Source organism: Henckelia pumila, chromosome 3 (genome assembly GCF_033568475.1).
Source record: "Henckelia pumila isolate YLH828 chromosome 3, ASM3356847v2, whole genome shotgun sequence".
NCBI lineage: Eukaryota > Viridiplantae > Streptophyta > Magnoliopsida > Lamiales > Gesneriaceae > Henckelia > Henckelia pumila.
This window is the reverse complement of record NC_133122.1, coordinates 177,934,312-177,948,409: the sequence shown is the minus strand read 5'-3', so window position 1 is coordinate 177,948,409 and position 14,098 is coordinate 177,934,312. Positions and strand designations below refer to the sequence as shown.

The following is a 14,098-nucleotide window of genomic DNA, read 5'->3' as shown; positions in this document are numbered from 1 at the left end:
ATGTTGCAAAATACGTTAGATTATTTATTTCTGCCTTCTGGTTGTTGATCCCAGCGGTTTCTTGGTTAAGCAAAAAAAAAAAAAAAAGTAAATCGCGATTGAATGGTGAATTGTTAGCTAGTGAAAAAAGCAATAGACAGTGGAAAAGATTAAAGATTTAATGGCGGGTCAGCCTGCGTGCGACTTCTGTGGGGTGGTGAGGGCATTAGTGTATTGCAAATCGGATGCTGCTCGGCTATGCTTGCAGTGTGATGGATGTGTTCACTCAGCTAATTGCTTGTCAAGAAAGCACCTCCGATCCCTCATTTGTGATAAGTGTAATTCGCAGGCTGCGGTTTTGAGGTGCCTCGACGAGGAGATTTGTTTTTGCCACGCATGTGATAATGGGTGCCATGTGGTTGGTGTTGGGTCCTCTGGCTCGGGGCATGATCGCCTCAAGCTGAACTTTTACAGTGGATGCCCTTCTCCTGTCGAGTTCGCCAAGATTTGGTCGCCCGTTGTCGATTCGAGTAAATCGCATAAGGGGGCTGTAATGGTTGATGGAAATGTTGAAATGGGAGGATCCTTGTCTTCTGGTGGTTGTGGTGGTGCTGGAGGAGGAATGGTGGCTAATAGGTTGAACGAGATTGCCTCGTGTGTCAAGTTCGATTCATGGGCGTTTCCACCGCCAATACCACCTCTACTTCCTCCTAGCTTCATGTCATCGCAAGTTTGGGATCAGAAGTACGCATCATCAAACGGAGATCAAACACCTTTCTTCTCTCAAGCAACCACCCTGCCAAAGGTGATCCAAATCTTAAGTAATAATTGTGGAAGTAATCTAAAATTCATGGATAAGAATTTGAAATGTGTGTGGTTTCTTTCGAGTACTGATGCTTTATAACTTAGGCCTGTGATGTTAATTGTGTGCTAAATTAGCTTTGGCTTCGACTTGGCTATATACTACCAGGGGTGTGCTGAAAGTATTAAGGATCTTGGGCTTCATGACATTGATGATATATGTGACAGTGTTGACATGGATGAAATCGCCCTAAACTTCGAGAGTGGGTACGAAATGTTGGAGAATCTGCAAAACCAGACGATAAATATATCCGACGATGGAGGAACGTGTGGTGGTTTGTTGATGGAGAAAAACTTGTCTGTCACTGGATCCAATAGCACGCATGTTGAAAGTACTTTGGAGGTTCTTCTTTCACCTTGTTCTCTGTTTATACATTTATATATGCCAATGTTTACTTCAAATGTTAATTTCTCGTATCACAAATCTAGAACATGTCACATGTATATATATTGCTGGGGTCAAGAATTATCCCGCTGCCCAGTGTGACTGCTAAAACAGTCAGACCGCTATGGCCAACTATAAATGAAGTGATTAGGTCTACACATATATGCATGCATTTCTTTTCTTGATGCTTCAAGTAATGCTTCCTATGTTATGTTTAGGCGTCCTCGTCCGTGCAACAAGACTGCTTGTGTTTCCCACCCTCTTCTGCTAATTTGATCCCGACAATGAATAGCAACTCTAATTGCATGCTCATGAGTTCAAACATCTGCCATGGTTTCGCAAGTGGACAAGTCCCTTCAAGCATGTCGCTAACTTTGTCTAATATAACCGGGGAAAGTAGCGCTGCTGATTATCAAGACTGTGGGTTATCGACGTTATTTCTAACCGGTGAATCCCCGTGGGATTCTAATTTTGAACCAAGTTGTCCTCAGGCAAGGGACAAAGCCAAGATGAGATACAATGAAAAAAAGAAGACAAGAACGTAAGTGCTTATACTGTTATTGCCATTTTGTCTTTCTAATGCATTGTGCTTTATTAGTGAATATGTTTATTCGAATGTAGGTTCGGAAAACAGATAAGATATGCTTCTCGTAAAGCAAGAGCAGATACAAGAAGGCGTGTTAAAGGTAGATTCGTCAAGTCTGGTGAAGCTTTTGACTTCGACCCTGCTGGACCAACTGATTGTTAATCCAAGTCACTTATTTTTCCTCGCCTTAGGATATGCATTTTCTTTCCATAGAGGTATATATCATATATTACCCTACTGTGATTCTTAAGATTTGTAATCTAGACAATAAGATCAATAGATAATACTGCAAATAATCATTTGGTTTAGTTATTCACCCTTCATGAATCATGATCATGTCTTATATATTCTTGTTCATTTTCTTCGGAAACTACCGGAGGCACTTCTATATTCCTCGTATCTATGTGATCTTACCATGTCTATTTTACATGTTTCTGCTGACAGGAACTTGAAGTGTGCAGCTGAACCTATGAAAGCACCTTGTAACATGTTTCGTTCATCAAGATATATACTAAGTTCCACCAGCGCACATTCATTTTTTCGAGACATCCCTTAGCCAGCCTTAATTATCATCGTTTCTAGTAGGTACTACTGCAGACTTCATGAAAGTATATCGATATTTTTCTTTAGCATAATCTAAATTGATGCTTATCTGATCTCCAATCTTGAAGGATCGGCTTTCAGAAGACGAAGTTTTTTCCCGACACTCTTCGCAGAAAGATCTTCTCAAGTGATATTGTGGTTCTGGGTTCCTAATGCAGAAGTCCCCTTCACTATTGATCAAACACGCACTTGCTCTTGATTATGGTCAAACTAGTTTAGATATAAAGCTATATATGTGAAATAAATTTGAACAGATTCAATACCTGGTATGCGATGTGATGGAGAACCATGAATTTTTGTTGTTTAAGCGTAGAATTTCCTTTTTTGGGATATAGAGAAAAGGGAATCCCAGTTTGAATGGATTCATTTTTGTTTAAAGATACAAGTTAAAATGTATAAACCACACATGATATGGTTACAGAACAATAATATATGACCAAGATATATTGCTCCAAGGATTTATTTTCATGTTAAGGCTTTACTTACATATACTTGGTTGCCTACTACATATGCTGCCCACATAGGTCCATTCAGCTTTCATTTTTTTTTCCTTCTAAGACTAAAAAAAATTAATTGTACTCCTTCTCCAACACCTTGCCTGAATTCCCAAACTTTCCAACCTTTCGATCACTCGTCCAAGTATAGGTAATTTCTCACCGCCGCTCGCTTATCTCAGCCTCCTACCGGTGACTGCACACCAGAGAGAAATTATGGTAATTATTCTCCTTCTCGATCTCGCCCCCAATTGATAAGTAATTCGATCTAATATCTACTCCATTTGGATTTATAATCTATGTTATAATTTCATATGTATTGTATGTGCGCGTGTGTGTGATTTGTTCTCGTTCTTTTCTTTGTTCAGTGCTTGGTAAGGTTTGATTATGAGGCTAAAGTTAAGTGATGCTAAAGTTCAGTGATTGGTTTGGTGGTGTGATCATCAGTTTCATGTCTGATTCTTTACAAAATTATCTAATTAATAGATCATAATTCAAGTTGGCTCGGATCCTTGAGTTAGTATACACTAAAAAAAAACAGAAACGGAAGAATTACTACGTTAAAACCGTAGCAAATAAAACGGGAGAATCAAAATATATTAAAATTGCAACGGTTTAGAAAAATTTGCAACGGAAAAAAATTGTCGCTTCTAACAACGATTTAATCATCTGTGACACCCTTTTGCGACGGTTTTAAGTAAAACGGTCGCATGTTCGACGGTTTAATAACTCGTAGCTTCATTTTGCGACAATTTTTTAAAATTCATGACAATGGGCCCGTTTGGTTTCAAAAGCTAGGCCAAAAAAACACTTTTTTAAGTGCTTTTCATTTAATAAAGTGTTTGGTTGACCAAATAAGCACTTTTTTAAGTCAAAATTAAAGCTTTTTCAAAAGCCAAAAATTATAGCTTAAAAAAGTGCTTTTTTAAAAAAATGTCTACCAAATCCAAACGGGGCCAATATTTAAAAATAAACCGTTGTAATATCTATATATATATAATAACTGAGTTTTTGCCAAATATAGTAAAATCCCGCCAAAATTTTTTAGCTAAAAAAGAAATAAAACACTACTTATTTCTATTTATATTTTAAATGCAAAGAAACACATTCAAATCTTTTCATACCATATATATACATATATATAATAGATAAAGATATTTCACAGATATAATTGACTAAAATTTACATAGTTTATAATATTTTTATTTGCTAAAAAATTTACACATTAAAAAGTAGATAAATAAATACTAAAAGTAAAAATAATAAATAAATTATCATTTTAAAATTTTCTTAATCATTCTATACAGATTTATTAATTTTATGAATTTGTATTTATCAAATAAATGCTAAAATATATAAAATTGTTAAAAATTTTGTCGTTGAATTTTTAAAATAAATTACAATAGAATATTTAATATACGAAATGAAATAATTACCTAATTTTATTTTAAAATTTAAAAAGTCTTTCAATTTTGGAGATTGAATTTTCTTAAATAGAATGCAATATTATAATGAATAATATGAAAGACTGAGCACGAATATTGGAAATAGAACATTATTAACAGAAAATTTTTATTCCTTTGCAATATTTACCGTATTTATTAGGTTCAAATTTGATTCATTATATATATATATAGAAATGATATTATGAGCAACAACCGTGAGCACCCATGTGAGCACCTGCTGATGTGTCATTCATCTATTAAATGTGCATGATGTCACGTCAGCATGTGCTCACGATAGTTGCTCACAATATCATTTATATATATATATGTATGTATATATATATATAATGCTTAAACTAAATATATATTAGTAAGAATTTTTATTCCTTTGCAATTTTACCATATTTATTAGGTTCAAATTTGATTAATTATATATATATAAATATAAATAATTTTATTCATTTTAAATATTAAAAGGAAATTAGGATAAAAAAATGTACAAAATAACTAAATTCTCTAATTTTAGCATTCTTTTGATAATATCGCCTTTAAAAAATTTTAAAAATCATAAATAAACATTTAAAAAAAATCCAACCTAAGATTCGTTAATGAAAATTTTCTGAAGAAAAAGGGAAAAAATAATTTTAAAAAATCATACCTTTTCAAAGTATTAAACTAATTATTTTATATTTGACATATTTTGACTATGGATGATTTTCAAAAAATTTAAATTCCAAACTTAATCACAATATTACGTAATTAAAAATTGCATAATATTTGAATTCTTAATTTTGTATTAAAAAAAACTATATGAAATCACAACCGTAATTAAAACTATACAAAATTACTATCTATAACTGCAAATTAAAAGCATGCACAATCAGTACTTTAATTAAAACTATACAAAATCATTACTAACTTCTCGACCCTTCTTAAATACAACAAAATCTAAAAATTAAAAAAAAATATAGAATAACTTATAGTTTTAACAATAATATAAATCATTTATTAATATTTTGATTACGGAATTAAATCACAATATTTATATAATTAAACACACACACACAAACATATATATATATATATGTGTATATATATTGATTTTTTTGTCATTTTTTGGCAAAATCCTGTCAAAAATGTGGTGCTAAAAACAAAAATAAAAAAATTCATAATTAAATCATAATATTCATGTAATTAAAAATTTCATAATATTTACATCTATTTATATACATATATATACATGTAAAATTACACATGATTACTTCAATTATTCTTTGATTTTATCATTCCCTTTTTAATATTTATTTACTTTTCAAATCATGAAAATACATCTATATTATATATATAAACAAATTTGTCATTTTTCAGTAAAATTTCGCCAAAAAACTTTGTTTCTAAAAACAAAAATTTTGTGAACAAAACCGAAAAAATAAATTGTTATAAAAAATTATATATTTTTTTCAAATTATTAATTCAATTACTTCATATTTGACATATTTGGATTACGGAGGATTATTTACAAACAATTTCATTTCTGAATTTAATCGCAATATTCATGTAATTAAAAATTATATAATATTTGCATCTATTTATATAAATATATATTCATTTAAAATTACACATGAATATTTATAATATTTCAGGATTTCAGCATTCCATTCATAATATTTGCTTTCCTAAATATTTAAAACATCATATTTTTTAAAAATCCAATCTAAGATTTGAAAAATGTTTAATATAAATTTATACATATACATTTATATGGATATATATACACAATTCTGTAATGTAATTTATATACATACACCTTTAAGATCTAGAAATATTATTATTAAATATAAATGTAATTCCGTAATATTTTCATAAATTTATATACATAAATATCATTTCGTGATATTTTCTTTCTAAAGCATCAACAATTCATCGTCTAATCGCAATATTTCTATACAAAATTAAAAATTATATAATATTGAAATATATTTATATACATATATATTCATTTTAAATTACAAAAAATATTTATAAACAATTCCAATTCAACATGTATGAGAAATATATAATATTTTCAATTTGAACACACTTATAATTAGAATTAAAGTGCACTTTAAAAATATATATACATAATATTGCTAATTTATCATATATTTGTGAATATATTTATATACATATGCATCATAATATCAATAAAAATTTAAAATACCCGATAAATGTTAAATATACATGGATATATAGATTAGATAATGGGTCTAATATAAAAAAATCAATCCTAAAAAATACATAATATAAATATATTTATATACAATATATATATATATATATCATAATATCAATAAAACATTTAAAATATCTAATTAATATTAAATATACATGTATATATAGATTACACAATGTTGTTGATTTACCATGTATGTATAAATCTTAACCAAGATTTCAGCATTTCGTCTATGATCACTGATTTTCAAAAAAATTTAAAAACATATTTTAAGATTCGAAAAAAAATCACACTCAAATTGAAAATTCCACCTCTAAAATTTAAAAAAAGCAATATTGATTTTCCTGCACACATTTAAAAATTTTAAAATTTAACAAAACTGACTGAGCATTTCCAACATTGGTTTGAATAAACTTAATGTATAAATATAGTTTACGAGCAAAATATATTATTTAACATGATCAACTTCAATAAAAAAAAAAAAAGCCACCAATCAATTGCAAATCAAATTAATGACATATTTGTTTAATGTTATTAGTGAACTAAACCCTCTAGACTAGCATTGAGCGCTGAAACTATGGTTAGTACGTTGTTAAGATCTACCTCTATATCAAAACAAACAAGATCTCAAACGATGAAATCATATTTTTAAGATGTTGATGTGTGCATAATTTTTTTGTGATTTATTTTTATGTTCTATCTATGTTCGTTCAAATGTTCAATCATACTATTTTTTACCATTAATTATACAAAATAATATCGCGTTGTGTAAAAAGTTTTTTTTTAGTTTTTAAAAGTATTTTTTTAACATTAGTCTTATTACTTATTGTAGAATTAATTTTTTTACATTTTAATTTCACATTCAAAATTTTTATATTATCCAATTTAACCATATTATACATGATATATAGTCCGTGCATCGCACGGATGAAATACTAGTATACGAATATAGCCGACTTTTCTGCCCTCATTTTCTTTATCGGCTTCCTCGACGGTTTTGAAAAAAGTTAATAAATAATAAAAGTTAAGAGGTCGAATGAAAATGAAACATAGTAAAGGGGGGAAAATGCAAATAACCCTTTCTATCGTGGCGCAAAGTAACCGCAGCACGACAACTGCCATAATTCCAACATGCGTCTGTTGATTCCTCTGTCTGTCTTTCCCCAAATTGAGAAATGCCCATAATAATTTCGAGACCCTTTACAGCATCCCGCGTCAAGGATTCCCTTCTCCTCCTCTCCGCCGCCCTCTCTTTCTCCCTCCTCCTCTATCTCCACCACCTCCACATCCAGCCCCCAGATGCCGCCTTCGCCATCGCCGAGACCCCGCCGTCGCCGCCGTATCCTCCGCCTATCACCATCAAGAACCTACTTTTCTCGATCGCCTCATCTGCTTCATCTTTCACCTCTCGCGCTGCTTACGTCCAGATGTGGCACAACCCCATTTCCCACCTCAATACAACCTTCCTTTTCCTGGACCGTCCCGTACCCAATCCTTCCTCCTTTCCTACTCTGCCTCCCATCATCATTCCCCAGAATTCCTCCTACCTCACTGCCGGCCACCGCATCGCCCGCATTGTGAAAGATGCTTTTGCTCTCGACATTCCCGACGTTTTCTGGTACGTTTTTGGGGATGATGACACCATATTTTTCACTGACAATTTAGTGAGAATCTTGTCCAAGTATGATCATGGTAGGTGGTACTACATTGGCAGCAGCTCTGAGATTTATGAACAGAACGACAAGTTTTCCTTCGACATGGCGTTTGGCGGCGGCGGTTATGCTATTAGTGCACCTTTGGTTCAGGCCTTGCATCGGGTTCTAGATTCTTGTCTTGATAGGTATCCCCATTTGTATGGTAGCGATGCTCGGATTTTCGCTTGCATATCTGAGCTTGGTGTTCGGTTAACAGTTGAACCCGGCTTCCATCAGGTGCGATGTTTTCCTATTGTGATTTTCCGTGATCGTATATTGCTAATTTTTTATATATGTTGGTGAAATTTATGTGTAGTATATCGCAAATGTCGTCTTATATATGTTTCTTTGCAACCTTACTTGATAAATGATTCCTAGGACTGTTCCACCTATATCTTGTATTCATCATTCTCCTTTACTTGTAGGTATCTTAGATTCACCGTGGTTTGTATTTGGTAACAAAAGCAGATCAAAATTTAAGCATTTTTGGCCTTATATGCACTTACTTTGTGGGGTTAAGAAGCTCAGATTTCTTCAGTTAGAATCAGCTCTTATTCAGTGATTCAGGTGCTATTGTTATCCTTTATCGGTTTCTATTGATTTTTAGGTTGACATTCGAGGAGATTTGCTTGGGATGTTGTCTTCACATCCATTATCGCTTGTTGCTTCCCTTCATCACATAGATGCAGTGGAACCGATCTTTCCTGGCATGAGCAGGATTCATGCTTTGGAATATCTATTCAAAGCTGCACATTTTGATCCACCTAGGATATTGCAGCAAACCGTTTGCTATGATCTTACCAATGAACTAACAGTTTCGATTTCATGGGGTTATGCTATTCAATTGTACGAGGAAAATATGCTTCTTCCGGAAGTTCTCTCGCTTCAGAGAACTTTTAAGCCATGGAATAGAGGCAGAGATGTGACTTCAACCCATTTTATGTTTAACACAAGAGAATTCCCGAGTGATCCTTGCAAAAGACCTGTTGTCTTTTTTCTAAATAATGTAGTTTCTGATAGCACTGGGGTCTTGACAAACTATACGAGGCATGACGATGGAAGTTGTGTTAGAGGAAAAGGAATCAAGAACTTGAAAGTTATTAGCGTTTTCTCGGTCAAGCAAAACCTTGATGTGGAACAGGTATTAAATTTGGTATGCGTCACAATTTTCTTTAACATAGCTCCATGATGATTCATTTAATTAGCCTTCTGTTGCAGATGAAGGCGCCTCGTCGTCATTGTTGTGATATTTCGGTATCTTTTGATGAAACAATGATTATTCAAATCAGAAAATGTGGAACTAATGAGCTGATTTCTATGCGGGGATAAATTTTATGTCAAATGGACACACTTCATATTATGGAGTCTTTTGGCAAGAATCATGCTTCGGATGTGTCGACCATGCCATGCGAACAATTTTACAGGAAACTGTGCTATTCATCAAGTAAGTAAACACTTGAATAGAACTAATTTGTTTTATCAAAATCACACCCTTAAGTTCTTGGGAGATAATAAATCTGTTTTGCAACACATTCCCAATCGTAAATCATCCAAAATATTTAGGGAATTTTTCTTGGTCCACTAACTTGTCTCATTTTGGTTTTGGTCCAATTAGTTTTCAAAATTTTACTTTGGTATAATGGCTTTGATTTTTTTTGTTATCCTCCTATTTCATCGGAGTGCTGACGAGACGTCAAAAAAATAGCAATGTAGCACCAAAAATTGCTAGCTTTGGCGCCGAGAAATGCTTCTGTGTCTAGCATCATGTTAACAATTTGACCAAAATAGTCAGAAATTAAAAGTTGGTGCACCAAGACCAAAGTTTGACGATTTAATGGACTAAAACCCGAAATTTGACAAGTTAGAGGACCGAAAAAGTTATTTTCTCAAATATTTATAACAAGCTTGGAGTACTTGATATGGATTAGTTCCTAGCTTCTAGTTGTCTTTCTGTTATTTCCGTTTTCTTAACTTAAATAATTGTCTATTTTAAACCTTTTCCCCTCTTCGATATGCATCTTTTTTTTGGTTTTGATAATTTTTGTTGATAGATTATTCGACCAATGAAATTTTTTTGGCAACCATGGTTTGGCACATCAAATTCATCCAACATCTACCGCTGATTGCATTTTTTTATATACAAATTTTATACGTTTCCTCCACTCTATTAATGTTTATTTCGCTTGTCCAACTACTTAATACCTTGAAATATCTATTACAATATGTGATAATGTTTAATATCTATATATATATATATATATATTTGTGTGTGAGATATAAAATAAGATAATAATTACTGGTTTGTGTTCGTGTGCTAGAAATGTGTGAAGAGATATATGATAGAAAATAAGGAAAGAACTGATAGTGATGCTTAAAATGGGGGAGTAATGCCTATCTGACACCAATTCTCCAATTTGGGACGAGGTCTTGGGTTCTGGACCTCATTGTACCGATCTCCTCCCTAACTCAAAAATAAATAAATAAATATAAAATAAAATTGGGGGAATGGTAGTTAATATACAGTGGAGTGTCTTAGGAGTTCGTTGTTAGTGTTCTCTTATATGTTGGCATGATTCTTTGGCTGATAATAAGCCCGTTTGGGTGAAGCCAGGAGATCAAAATGATTAAAAAACACACTTCGTTTTTTAAAAAAATTGTAGTGTTTTGTTACAAAACGGTTTTACAAAAACACTTAGGTTGCGTTTGGGAGAGCTTCTAGGAAAATTTTGGGAATAAAAAGCTGAGAAGTGCTTTCTTTGAGCTTTTGCTTTAATTATATTTGAAAATAGAAACACAAATATTTTTCAACATTTTTCCAAACGCCAAAATCGCGTTTGCTTTTTTTTATTATTATTATTATTTTATTTTAATAAAAACACTTTAAAAACCCGACTTATTTAAGCGTTTTTTTTTTTATTTTTAAAGTGATGGCCTCAATACTAATACCGGCTCTCACGGCATGACAAATTTGTTTGGATTTTGGCGTTCGCCAAGTTAAAACTTTTTTGGTTTGGCAAGAAGTCTCTCCTTAGTCCTACTTACCAATTGGTCCATCGAAACATAAAGAACATTTTGTGATAGGATCAACATGAATTTCAATGTTCTTCTTATGTGATCCATATTCATTTGCTCAAATTCGTCATTGCTAGTATCCACGGTATGACATCTTAGAATTTTTCATTATTGCAGATTACGTTTACCAGAAATTGTTTTGCTTGGAGGCTGGAATCTCAACAAAAGCGAGATACCATTAGCTTAAATCTGAATCATCCAACTAACCCGACGCCTGAAAATCAACGCACTGGAATAATGTGCACTTGCATTATAGTCATTTTTGCATGACCTGAAGCGCAATAATATGAGATATCTGAAGAAGGCAAGAGGCAGATGTGGTGGAACCTACCATACAAAGATCGATCTAAGCACGGCAGGGCCCCGAATCAGGTTTCTTGCAATTGACTTCTTTGTTGTTTCTGCTGGCTCACACAAGTTTGGAAAAATTTACTTTGGCCTGTACTCGTGGGGTTGACAGTTGACACTTCTTTCCTCCCGTCCGAGTCCATGTAAATTTTAGTTTATTTATTCATAGATTATAGTTCGCCAGCCTTCAAAAAGGCATAGGCAGAAACTTGCGCTTTACTTTACGATTTATGATAAATTTATTAACTTTCGAGTGTCATTTACCCTAAAACCTCTGACTTTCTTATGCTGTTTATGATCTAGCATGTGTATTCATTACTTTGTTACGAGGTATTGGGATTGACATTCATAGTATATTCCCATTAAATCGTTCTCTCAATATAATATAAAATTAGAGGGTCCACCTTTTGACATCTGTGAGATAAAATTTGATAGGTAACCTTTTCTTTTTCCTTAAATAATACACAAGTTAACATGTGAAGATGCATCTAATTTTCTTGGGAGAATGGCCGATGATTTTGGGTAAAAGAATAAGCTACAAATTAAACTTTAAGAAACAATCCAAAAATTGTGCAAGAAGACCTCCAACACTCTCGAAAGAGCAAATTCAATTGCATTCTGCCTTCTTTACAGAAAGATATGCAGTTTTTTAAAGCACCCTCCAAATCCAATACATCAATTCGACTGATATTACTCGTAACTTCGTGTTCTTTATGTACTATATTATACATCTCTTCTAATTTTATCAGCACCCCTACTGCAAATACCCGTTTCCCCACTTCACAAATTGACGTCTCTTCACCCACGTCCCTCGAACATCTCGTCTTCGGCATAGCCTCAAACGAGAAGTCGTGGGTTAGCAGAAAAAACTACGTCAAACTCTGGTGGAGGCCTCAAGAAATGAAGGGTTGTGTTTTCCTGGAAGAAAATATCCCACCAAGTAACACAAGTTCTGATCTTCCTCCCATATGCATTTCAGGAGACACAACCCGATTCCGCTACACGTACCGGAATGGTCTCCGGTCTGCCATTCGTGTCGCGCGGGTTGTGTCCGAAACTTTTGCCCTGAACCATTCAGATGTGAGATGGTTCGTGTTTGGAGACGATGACACGGTTTTCTTCCCAGAAAATCTTGTAAAGATCCTGTCTAAGTATGATCATGGTTTGTGGCATTATATTGGCACCAATTCTGAAAGTTTTATTCAGAACAAGCTGTTTTCGTACGAAATGGCTTTCGGTGGAGCTGGTTTTGCTATTAGCTATCCTCTGACCAAGGTGCTGGCTAAGATCTTCGACTCGTGCCTGGAAAGGTACCCACATCTGTATGGAAGTGATGGTAGGGTTCATGCCTGCGTCACAGAGCTTGGTGTTGGATTAACGCATGAGCCTGGATTCCATCAGGTATGAATTTGCATATAATTTTGACGGATATAAATTCTTCTTCTTACATGAAACGATCATCAAATTCAGATGGATATTCGCGGGAACATGTTCGGGTTCCTCGCCTCCCACCCGCTCACCCCACTCGTCTCCCTCCATCACTTAGAGGCCACAGATCCAATCTTCCCCAACATGACCACAATAAACTCCCTGAAACACTTGTTCCAAGCAGTAAACATCGATTCTCAGAGAATTCTGCACCAGGCAGTCTGCTACGACCGTTGGTTTTCATGGACAATCTCCATCTCCTGGGGATACGCAGTTCAGATCTTCCCACACCACGTATACTTGCCCGACGCACTGCGAACACAGGAGACTTTCGTTCCGTGGAGAAAGGGCGGCGGGGTGAACGATTTGTATGGGGTGGACACAGCGGGGTTTCAGGCGGATCCATGCCGACGGCAGCCTGTGTTTTTCTTGGATAAGGTGTGGTCAAGCGGAGATGGAGTGAGGAGTAGTTACAGAAGAATGGGTGGTTCTGAAAACTGCGCATTCGACATGGGTTCTCCGAGGAAGCTTGAGCAAGTGATGGTTTACTCGCAGAAGATGGAGCTCAACTACAAACAGGTAATTAATCTGAAGGTTTCATTGATGAACAATTCATATATAACAGTTAAGTAATTATAATACATATTTCTAAAATGGTCAGCTGCACGCGCCGAGACGGCATTGTTGTGATGTGTTGCCTTCTTCTTCCTCTTCATCTTCTTCTTGGAAAGTGATGGAAATTAGCATAAGAGAATGCGGTGATGAAGAGCTGATTTACATGCATTCTTAGCTAGTGTTTGGGAGGGATTTTAAAAAGCACTTATCAGTTTTTTATTAACAAAATTTTGAAATTTTATTGACGAAAAACTTAGAAGTGCTACATAGAAGCTCTCTATTTTAAAATAAGATAGACAAGGTATGTGTTTTATGGGATTTGAAAGATTCTTTTGTCGACATCAGACGTGCAAGATTTGGTATATATGTTTATATC

General features: G+C 33.9%; 3 protein-coding genes across 3 annotated transcripts; all 3 read left to right on the top strand.

Moving 5' to 3' along the window:
* The first annotated feature begins 160 nt into the window (after positions 1-160).
* LOC140893100 (putative zinc finger protein CONSTANS-LIKE 11) lies at positions 161-2,781 on the top strand. Its single transcript, XM_073302167.1, has 6 exons — positions 161-784; positions 950-1,183; positions 1,444-1,766; positions 1,847-2,026; positions 2,256-2,396; positions 2,483-2,781. Exons 1-4 carry the CDS (start codon positions 161-163, stop codon positions 1,971-1,973), a joined length of 1,308 nt encoding a protein of 435 aa, XP_073158268.1. The 3' UTR covers positions 1,974-2,026; positions 2,256-2,396; positions 2,483-2,781.
* A 4,909-nt stretch (positions 2,782-7,690) lies between these two features.
* Positions 7,691-11,945, top strand: LOC140892206 (uncharacterized). The gene is made up of 4 exons (XM_073301017.1): positions 7,691-8,496; positions 8,867-9,400; positions 9,478-9,703; positions 11,449-11,945. Exons 1-3 carry the CDS (start codon positions 7,741-7,743, stop codon positions 9,586-9,588), a joined length of 1,401 nt encoding a protein of 466 aa, XP_073157118.1. The 5' UTR covers positions 7,691-7,740; the 3' UTR covers positions 9,589-9,703; positions 11,449-11,945.
* Positions 11,946-12,187: 242 nt separating this feature from the next.
* LOC140890045 (uncharacterized) lies at positions 12,188-13,897 on the top strand. The gene is made up of 3 exons (XM_073297794.1): positions 12,188-13,080; positions 13,150-13,686; positions 13,769-13,897. Exons 1-3 carry the CDS (start codon positions 12,319-12,321, stop codon positions 13,895-13,897), a joined length of 1,428 nt encoding a protein of 475 aa, XP_073153895.1. The 5' UTR covers positions 12,188-12,318.
* The last annotated feature ends 201 nt before the right edge of the window (positions 13,898-14,098 follow it).

Bases quoted from the DNA above. Each gene is read 5' to 3' on its own strand.
- LOC140890045 (XM_073297794.1), top strand. From the start codon at position 12,319: ATGCAGTTTTTTAAAGCACCCTCCAAATCCAATACATCAATTCGACTG. The intron at 13,081-13,149 runs GTATGAATTTGC...CATCAAATTCAG, and splicing joins ATGAGCCTGGATTCCATCAG to ATGGATATTCGCGGGAACAT. The intron at 13,687-13,768 runs GTAATTAATCTG...TAAAATGGTCAG, and splicing joins TGGAGCTCAACTACAAACAG to CTGCACGCGCCGAGACGGCA.
- LOC140892206 (XM_073301017.1), top strand. From the start codon at position 7,741: ATGCCCATAATAATTTCGAGACCCTTTACAGCATCCCGCGTCAAGGAT. The intron at 8,497-8,866 runs GTGCGATGTTTT...ATTGATTTTTAG, and splicing joins TTGAACCCGGCTTCCATCAG to GTTGACATTCGAGGAGATTT. The intron at 9,401-9,477 runs GTATTAAATTTG...CTTCTGTTGCAG, and splicing joins AAAACCTTGATGTGGAACAG to ATGAAGGCGCCTCGTCGTCA.
- LOC140893100 (XM_073302167.1), top strand. From the start codon at position 161: ATGGCGGGTCAGCCTGCGTGCGACTTCTGTGGGGTGGTGAGGGCATTA. The intron at 785-949 runs GTGATCCAAATC...ATATACTACCAG, and splicing joins AAGCAACCACCCTGCCAAAG to GGGTGTGCTGAAAGTATTAA. The intron at 1,767-1,846 runs GTAAGTGCTTAT...ATTCGAATGTAG, and splicing joins GAAAAAAAGAAGACAAGAAC to GTTCGGAAAACAGATAAGAT.